The 9,550-nt window shown below is 43.6% G+C and overlaps 1 protein-coding gene across 1 annotated transcript; it reads right to left on the reverse strand.

The window, feature by feature from the left end:
* Positions 1 to 457: 457 nt before the first annotated feature.
* PPP1R3C (protein phosphatase 1 regulatory subunit 3C) lies at positions 458 to 6,558 on the reverse strand. The gene is made up of 2 exons (XM_081158459.1): positions 6,354 to 6,558; positions 458 to 4,361 (listed from the first exon to the last, which is right to left on the reverse strand). The coding sequence occupies exons 1-2, from the start codon at positions 6,365 to 6,367 to the stop codon at positions 3,422 to 3,424; spliced, it is 954 nt and encodes a 317-aa protein (XP_081014585.1). The 5' UTR covers positions 6,368 to 6,558; the 3' UTR covers positions 458 to 3,421.
* Positions 6,559 to 9,550: the final 2,992 nt, after the last annotated feature.

Below are 9,550 nucleotides of genomic sequence, written 5' to 3' on the forward strand. Positions count from 1 at the left end.
AATTTTCTTTACTGTTTCAGCTAGTTGAGTCAGGGGAATCACGTCACTTGCAACCTAAGGCATCCTCATAAACATACCCTTACTTACAAAAGTTCATAGAAGAGAAAAAGAGAGGCTAGATTGGTAACACTAAGATGTCTATGTTCAGGTTGTTTAGCAAGCAATGATATGGGCAGGGGCAGGGGTGTTGGGAAAAAAGGTCAGGGGTCCAGGCTACACCTGGTGATGAAGCTGAAGAAGTGACTCTCTCCTTGCAGATTGAAGGCCCATCCAGGCTTGTGCAGAACTTTGGAACTCACAGTGATGAAGATGTGCCCAGCTCACTAACTGCACTAGAGATTTCCATCTTTTCAATTTGGGGATAAACTAAAACGGAAGCCATAAATTAAAAACAACAACAACACAGAGTCCTTCCTTAAATAACTAAATTAAACCTTATTTTTTATTTTTTTTTTTTGGAACAGACTATCATGCCCCCCAAATTCAAGCCATCCTCCCATGTTAAATTTTAAAAGCAGTGTTGTCGCTGCCATTAGCTATCAGGATGTGAAACGTGGATGATCCTGTTCCATAGGAAACACTCAGGAACACCCTGCTCTTTGACCGAGCTCTCCTTCAGTCATTCACATGAAGCCTGGGGACAAGCCAGCATTGGGTCAAGCTGGCGCAGGCGACCAGCAAGAGCTAACCAGAGCCATGCCTGCCTGGAAAGCATTTCCTCTTTAAGAAAGGGGGAAGCTACAGAGGAAGGTCACTGAGGAGATTTCAAGGAGGAAGTGTGAAACAGAAGACCAAAGGGCACTGTCCAGCCTGAAGGTCATTGTCCAGCCTGATTCAACCTGGCCTAGGACCGTGAACAAGTCATTTCCTTGTTCTTTTAAAAGTTAGGCATTGGAGTCCCATGGTCTTCAAGGTCACTGTTACACTCAAATTTGAATTTTTTTCTCTTGGGAAAAGGTGTTCTCCCTCACCCAACCATCAGCACGAAGAGAGAGCCAAAGGAAACAAAATAAGGGTAATGAGATCCAACGCCCGAAAGGTCAGGCGGATAATCTAAGAGAATAAAGCAGTGGGTGGGAACTGTCACAGCATAAGGCAGACGCTCCACGTAGGGACACAGGTCTCATCCAAAGGGACAGCTGCTAGTCAACTCTAGGTAGATGTCACCATGTAGAAAAATCTGGCGATTTTTTGAGGGAAAAAAAATCTAGATTTTTTTTTTTGAAGGTAGTTTGCTGATGTTTAACTTTGGCAATAAATTCCTTTAAAAAAAAAAAAAAAGAAAAGAAAAATACCCTGTGTTAAACAAAATACATCTGCAGCCAGATACATCTGCAGGCCTGTAGTTTACAACTTATATAATTTGTTCTTCATAATTTGGCTTTCCTGGTAGGTTGGTCACTTGTTTCCCCTCACACTTAAGAGACAATGTGCAGCTCTTTCTGGAACGTTAGGCAAGAACTGAAGCTACAACTTAGGTTCACAGACCTGCTGCCTCTCACCCCAAAGAGCTGAACCCACTGCCCTCTACTATGCCCTCTGTGCAGCTTCAGGAAGGTGCTGGAGCTCAAGAGATAGAAGCCATTGCAGTCCTTCCCACACCATCTCCTCCCCCATTTAAAGGTGAGAAGTGGCCCCAAAATAACCCTGACCCAGCAGAGAGTGTGTATGATGAGCAGTCAGCACAGACAGTGACAGTCAGGGGGACAGTCCCAGCAACTCAATTCACTGCCCCTGAACCCCAGCCCCAATGACCAGGTAGTAGGAAGTCACCCACAACAAGACTGGGCCATGTGAATACCCTCAAGTAACCCAAACTAACCTCACTCAGTTGTCCTTAAACAAAGCAGGAGAATCTCAGTTCGAGGTTTCTTACTTAACTATGACTTTGACAAAGAAAACATACTTAGATCTCATATCAAATACTTTTATTCTTAAAGTGAGAAGTTTCCTAAAGATAGCTATAGGAGAGTGAAATATTTAGAGTAGAAAAATTGTCAAATAGTGTCACAGCAGAGAATTCCAATAGTACTTTTTCAGCATGACAGATCAAACGTGTTAAAATTAACCGCATTCTCTGAACACCTCACAATGGACATGCACAATGATTTAGCAAACATTCAGGGACTACTGTCCTTGAGATCTTACAGAATGGATTTATGCATACCTCAAAACAAATATATTACAACACATCTAAAACAATTTACATCCACTTAAAAAAATATTTTAACTTCAAATAAATTGGTAGAAAGACTTTAAAAAACAAGATGAATGTAGGCAAGAAATAGATTGCTACTTTTATGTGCAAGGTACTGGATTCTTGAACTGAGAATCAGTGTCAGTCCTCACTTCCAACATCACATCGAAAAAGTGTGGTGGAAACGTAAGTCACCTTCAATATGAAGGATGTGAGTTATATACACTGACAACACTCTCGAAGACACAACAGTATTGCAGGAGGAATGCCAGTATACAGAGGGGACCTTCTTACGAGGCCAAACACTCATGCGTTATCAGATGACCCTTCAGATATTTGGGTTAAACAACTACAATATTCTGGTTTAATCAAGGCACTTTCAAAGAGCTATCTTTGACATGACAGAGTCCCTACAAGTTGTTAGCCATTGGTGATCGCATGGTTTTTTGGTTAAGCAGCATTCTCTACTGAGAACCCAAGCATGATGCCTTGATCACAAACAAGGTCACTTATAACATTACTACTGCAAAGCCAGATTTGCTTACACTTTCCCCAAATTATGGTTTTTGATAAATCAGAAAGGCTTTACCTTAAGTCTTGATTTATAATTCACCTTTCCAGAGTTATAATTCACCTTTACTCAATTCCACTCAACAACCCCAAAGATGGTTTGGTTTTTCTCCACAGGAACACATCGAATGGATCTTTTTCTCCCTTCTACAAATCACTTCCCCAGGAGAGAAGTGTAAAACCAACTTAAAAGCACAAAATAATCTTACATTTCTCACCCACAGTTAAGTATCAGACCTCCCACTCCTACTCTGACTTGAGCTACAGAGCCCTTTGTGAACACTTTTCAGACATTCCTCATACCATTAATACAGCTTTCCTTCACCATCAACTGTCCCTCTTCAACCTTTCCTTGCCCAAGGTGAAAGCTAATGAATTGAGAGGGAAGGAGAAATAGCACTGAAAAAGTATTACTTTGATAAAAATGAGTTTCCAGGCTGTTACGTGATCCTCCACAGCAAAACTGGGCAACACCATCCATATAGACCCCGACACTAAATTCTCAAGTGGCTATCCTTTTTATAGCCAGGTCTCAAAAGCTCAAACCTAAACCTACTGAAAGAAAGTAGCTAAGACTTCCTAATATTGAGCATTATAGACCTAGATGTACATGGGGAATATGACAGGTCAAGACCATTTACTAAGTTGTTTAATTCATCTATAAGAGGCCAAGTTCTCCATTCTCCCCCAGCTCTGCCATTCTGGGAAGAGCCCGCTGGCCAGCCTCGGACTGCCAAAGACTGTTGACTCTGACTCAGTCTTGGGGGGCACCTGGTGGAATGCACAGTTCTGGGATGCCATCTGTGTCTGAACGCCATCCGGTTTCCATTGCACATGAACAATTCTATAATTCTGACCCTCATTGTTGTCCCAGAAGACCTGCCCGTTAGCCTGGTAAGAAATGCAGAACTCAATTTTTTCCTCAGTTGGAATGACAGAGGGTAAGTCAATGGCAAAGGAGAAGGTGTCACTATCTGAGCCACCATACACATTTTTCATGTAGACACAGTCCACATTGGTGTAGTTTTTCCAAGTATCAAAAGTGATACGGATCTGAACCTTCTTTTCAAAGCTCATGTTTTTCACCTTCACAGTCCCAGTCACTGTGCGCTCCTGAAGAGAGCAGTTCTCCAGACACACAGAGTTCTTCTGAAAGTGGTTCCGAAAACTTAAGTAATCGGTTGAAGGCTGAGGGAAGTCTAAAATCAAGTTTTTCTCCTCATGGAGTTTTAAGTCAGAGGACAGATCATTAAGGTCCAAGAGATCAAACTGGAGATCCCACGCTGGTTCTTCTGGGAGGTCAGAAAAGACATGGATGGCAGTTAGGGAGAGGCCCTTGGAATCTGCAAACACAACCCGTTTCTTGGCTTGGTTGTGTGAACTTTTCCAGTCATTCTGTGATTTGGCTTCCTGTTTTATATTGAGACACGGTTTCAGAGGCTTTAATTTGTTGACAAAATGTCTTCGTTGGAAGTCATCACAAGGGCCCAGGAAACTCTTCAGAGGTGGCGAATGAGCCAAGCAGAGTCTCATGGCCACATCCACTGGCATGACTGAACTTGTCAAAGGCCGTGGATCTAAAACCTGGATCATTCTGGAATACAAGAAGAAGAAGAAGGGTAGTTATCATCTGGATCTGGACTGCTCTTCCCCTGGTCCCAAATATATACATACTGTTTTTGTATTGGCTAAATTATTCCCTGCACAGTAACTATCAAGGAGGTGCTATCATATATAATAAAAGAAACAGTATTATGATCAGGTCTGCAATCTCTGTTTGGTTCTACCCTTGACTGGCCACAAGGCCATGGGTTAACTGCTTAAAACACTTGGGGAGTCTCAGTTTCCTCATCTGAGAAATAAAAGGGTTGGATGGGGTAATCTTTAATACAGCTCTAAATAACCACTGGCTCTCTGTTCTAGACCAGTGCTTCTCAAACCTGTCTGGTCACAATGGCCTAGAGAGTTGGTTTTCTTTCTTTCTTTCTCTTTCATGTAGATTCCTGAGACTTAGGGTCACTAAGGCAGAACCTCTGGGGGCAGGAGTTACATATGCTCTTAAAGCTTCCAGTGATGCTAATGACCAGACAGGTTCTGGAACCATAAGGCTCTGTGCTTCCTCTGGCTGCTTTCCTGATTCTGCTATTGAATTGATTACACATCTCTGTGTAATCAAGGTAACACACTTGAAAAGAAAAAAATGGCAACAAAAGTTCTCATCGAAAAGTATTGTGAGAAGGCTGTAAAGAGTGAAGTCAGAGAATTATCTCTGCACTTCGATTATCATGCCCTTCCTCATAACTGACTAAAATGCAACCTAGCAACACATACACTTAAAAACTTCACATAATCTATGTTTCACGTAGAAAGACATCCACAAAAAGCCCATATTTAAGTGAAAAAGTCCGATTCCCTGAAAACTGAACTATTTTAATATATATGAACTTATAAATATTGAAAAACTTAATAGGAAATACACCAAAAAGTTAATTACCTCTAGGTGATAGGATTGTAGGTGATCTATTTTTGCCTTTGTACTTTTTTGGAATTTTCTAATGTTTGGGCAATAGATATTTATAACTAGAATGAAAATAAAGCTATTTTAAAATTTAAACAAAACTCAGCTCAGCAATATCAGATTAAGAAGTGTCCATCAGGAAGGATTTTTTCCTGGCCCTTAGCCCTCAGTACACATTGCCAAGCTTATGGGCTTTCCTCTCCTGTCCTAGCCTTACAGACAAGAGGTGCGTGTATACTGTACATGACATTTCTTAGTAACTCTTCACGGCAGCTCTAAGCAACTAGGCCAATGGTCATTATCCCAAAATGGATAGTAAAAGAACATTCACAGAATTTACTTCATTAGTCCTGAGATGTTTCTGAAGACCTACAAACTTAGAACAAAGAAAAGCTGAAGCTCTATTTGTAGATCTAATCATGGTTAACAGGCAGTATTTATTTTTAGAGAAGTCTGCTAAATTATGTCTGAGGAAGCCACCTAAAGTAGTTTTGTGGGGAGGTTTGTTTTGCCTTTTTACTTTTTGCACTTAAAGAAAGACAGTTTTAGAATTTAGTGATTTCCCTGGAATTTTAAATCCTAGCCAAGAGTTCAAAAATCATCATTTGCTCAAGCTCGGCCACCGAGCCTGCTGTGGCAAACCGTGATAAGAAGAGAAGAGTGGAGGCGACGAATGAAGGCAAACATCGCCTGTAGTTTTCTCCCCGCGCTAAGCTGCCCACCCAGCAATGTCAAGAGCGCTGTTCCCTCAAGTGAAGAGGCCTTGGGGCCTCTGTGCAGGACCAAGAGGTAACAGTCGCAGTCCACGAGGGAATCTGAACTTGAGCCGACTGTCCTTAAGACCATTCTGGCTTAAGATGCGGGTTACCAAAATCAGCTCCGCCTAAGAAGCACCGAGCAAATCTTCACACCTCCGAGGCCTCCCCGTGCTAGATTCAACTCAGCAGTCAGTCACCTTGCCCTCGGGTGGGCTCTGCGTTTGCAGAGCGGACCGAAGGGACGCGCAGCCCAACCTCCCCGCCACCGCACGCACCGCGCGCTCCCGGGGAGGGCCTGCGGCGAGCCTACCTGGTGCAGCTCATTCGGCTCAGAGGCGGCGGCGGGCGAGCTGGCCCCGGCAGCCTCCGCAAGTCCGCGCTCGCTCCCAGCTGTCCCCGCCGGGCGGATTGCGGGTGCGGCGCCCCAGAGGCCACTTATCTGCTCCTGACCACGTGGCCCGACCCCGCGGCCAACCAGCGCCCGGCTGCGGCGCGAGCCCTCTCGGGGAGTACGTGACCGCCGTGGTGCCGGCCTCGCCGGGCGGGGCGGGGCGGGGCGGGGCTGCTCGGGGACTCCCCGAGCCGCGGGGCTGCGCGAGCTCGGCCAGGGGGCGCAGCGGCTGCGGGCCAGGGGAGGAAGCCGCGACCCCCCCAGGCCGCGCGCCTGCTCCGAAGGCAGCGCCTTGAGCGTCTCGGGGCGTCTGCGCGGCCGAATCCGAGCGCGGAAGGCTGCGGCTCTTTCCCATCTACGCAGAATTGGACACGTTTGTGTTGTTCCTCGCGGGGCGCATCCTCGTGTCTTCCCCCGCACCTTAGCCAGGGCAAGACGTTGGCGGCGTATAATTTGGTTCGGATGCATCCACAAACGCGCCCCAGAGGAGACGGGAGGCTGCCAGGGTTAACCAAGCTCCAGCAAAGGGTGCCCATGAAGCCTGCTGGCCCCACAGGAGCGCCGTGCCATTTCACGAAAAGGCACTTGCTATGTCCATCTAGCCTTCAGTTTTTCTCCCTGGAAGAGAAAACTAAAGCCAGAAATGAAATGGCCTTTGTTTTTCGCTCGCATGGCCGGTCAGCCACAGAGCCAGTGGTCAACCCAAACCCCTCGGCTCGGTGCTGACGTCCTTGGGCAGTGACGTGCAAACCGAAATGTTAAAATATCGCACTGGAAGTTTCGTGACTCTGCGAGCCAGTTACTTTCACTGAGGTTGCGTTATTATGTTTAGTTTGGGGAGTTTTTAGACCATCGGTTACAACCATAAAATTAAATTTCTAAGTCGAGGATGAATTATTTTTACAAAACCCACGTCCTCTATTAACTTAGACATCCAGGCGTCAATTAAAAAGTACAAAATTCTTTTAAGTAACTGTCAAACGGTGGAATTGTCAACGTGGAGTGGTTAGAATGAACAAAAAGAAATACATACTATCACTGGGGAAGGAACTTAATGCTTGGGCTTGAGTTGTGAAAGAAACAGCCAACTTGCTCAATTCACTGGCTCCTGGGCCCAACCAGAGCTGACTGAAAGGATATGATCTTTGGGTTTGACACTTACCAGCTACATAAATCTAGGCAAGTTCTAGCCTCAATTTCCTCATCTGCAAGGTGGAGATAGTAAAGTTGTTCTGAGGATTATATAAGATTCTGCAGATGAGAAAACTCAGCATAGTGTCCAGCACGTGTATTCAACCTGCATATGTTCTGATGGTACTCCATTCCTCAGTATTAGTTTTTACTGTTACAGAGGAGGCCAGGACCTGAGCTAAGATACTGATAAGAACTACTGATAAATGCTTGTTGAACCTTTACTGTGAGTCAGACACTGTTCTCAGTGTTTTATGTCTTATCTATTTAATTCTCACAACAAGCCTAAGTGGCGTGTACTATTATTAGTCCCATTTTGGAGATAAGGTAAAGGAGTCAATTAAAGGTCAAGATCTGCCCAGAACCTCACAGGTAGGAGCTGGGATTAAAACCTAGCTGATGCCAGAGCAGCATCCACTCTACCATACTGTCTTCTTTTAATTACCCATCAGCGATCAGAACAATAAAGGTGGAAGGGGCCTTAGGTATCATTGACTTGAAAGTCTTTATTTCACAGATGAGGAATCTAAAATGCAGAGAAGTTGTGCTGCTTGTCAGGGACTGGTTAGGTCAGATCCAAAATTAGAGCACTGGATAGAGTTTCCCCCTCCAATCATGATGATATGTTGAGCTTTAAAAGTGGATATTACCAATTAAGCTTATGGAGAAACATAAAATAATAAGACTGTATTGTGATCCCATTTGGGGGGGGGGGGAATAGGAAATAGAATATGCTCTACCAGAATGTTAACAGTGCTTATTTTTTGATGGTGAGATTCAGTTATTAACAATTGCTTCTTTGTATTTTTAAATTTTTCTACATTGAATATGGACTTCTGTAATAAGAAATCATTTTAAAGGACATTAAAACTTTCAGATTGAGTATCATGTATAGCCTACCTACTAGGTGCCAAGAACTATGTTGGCACCACGTACTCGTGTCATTGACTCACATAATCTTTGAGTTTGCTCTTGTTTCCATTCACGTGGCTTTCTCTCCTGCCCCCTGGTGCTGACTGATGCCATAAAAGCCACTCTCTGAACTCAAAATAGATCAGCAAACAGGGTTCTCTCCTAAGAGGAGTCAACATTCAATAAACCTCTAAACTGGGCAGTCCAGTCCCTCACGTCTTTTTTTCTTCCAGCTTTATTGAGATCTAATTGACATATAGCATTGTTTAAGTTTAAGGTGTACATGTGTTCATTTCATACACTTAGATATTGTAAAATAATTACCACCAGAGCATTACCTAAGACCTGCATCATGTCACATTATTACCATGTCATTTTGTGGTGAGAACATTTAAGTTGTACTTTCTTAGCAACTTTCAACTATATAATACAGTATTATTAACCATATTGTACATGGGATCCCCAGAAGTTTGTACTCTGACCAACATGTCCACATTTCCTCCAACCCCCGCTCCCACCAGTGCCTGGTAACCACTATTCTACTCTCTGTTTCTATGAGTCTGGCTTTTTTAGATTCCACATATAAATGAGATTGTACAGAATTTGTCTTCCTCCATCTGATTTATTTCACTTAGCATAATTAGGCCCTCCTCATTGTCTTCTTCCTGGCTTTTACCACCTTTCATTATGGGATGAGAGAAATTGGGATGGAATCAGTGTTCTTAGGAGTTGCAACAGTGAAGAAGTGGATTAGGAATTATGAGGAGTTTTCTTATTATTTGTAGATTTTCTCCAACTATGATTTGGCATTGCTTTTCCTTACCCATTTTAACAATAAATCTACTAGTGAGGGCTTATTGATCTGTGCAGTATTCCCAGCCATGCCAGGGGTTACAAGGACTCTTAAGTCACAGCTCTTTGACCTTAAGGATGCTATCATCTTTATTACAAAAACCCAAGTTTGAATTCATGAAATACCCAAGGAATAGTTTAAGGAGCTACTAAGCAAAGGG

Source organism: Miniopterus schreibersii, assembly GCF_964146895.1.
Source record: "Miniopterus schreibersii genome assembly, chromosome: 14".
Classification (NCBI taxonomy): domain Eukaryota; kingdom Metazoa; phylum Chordata; class Mammalia; order Chiroptera; family Miniopteridae; genus Miniopterus; species Miniopterus schreibersii.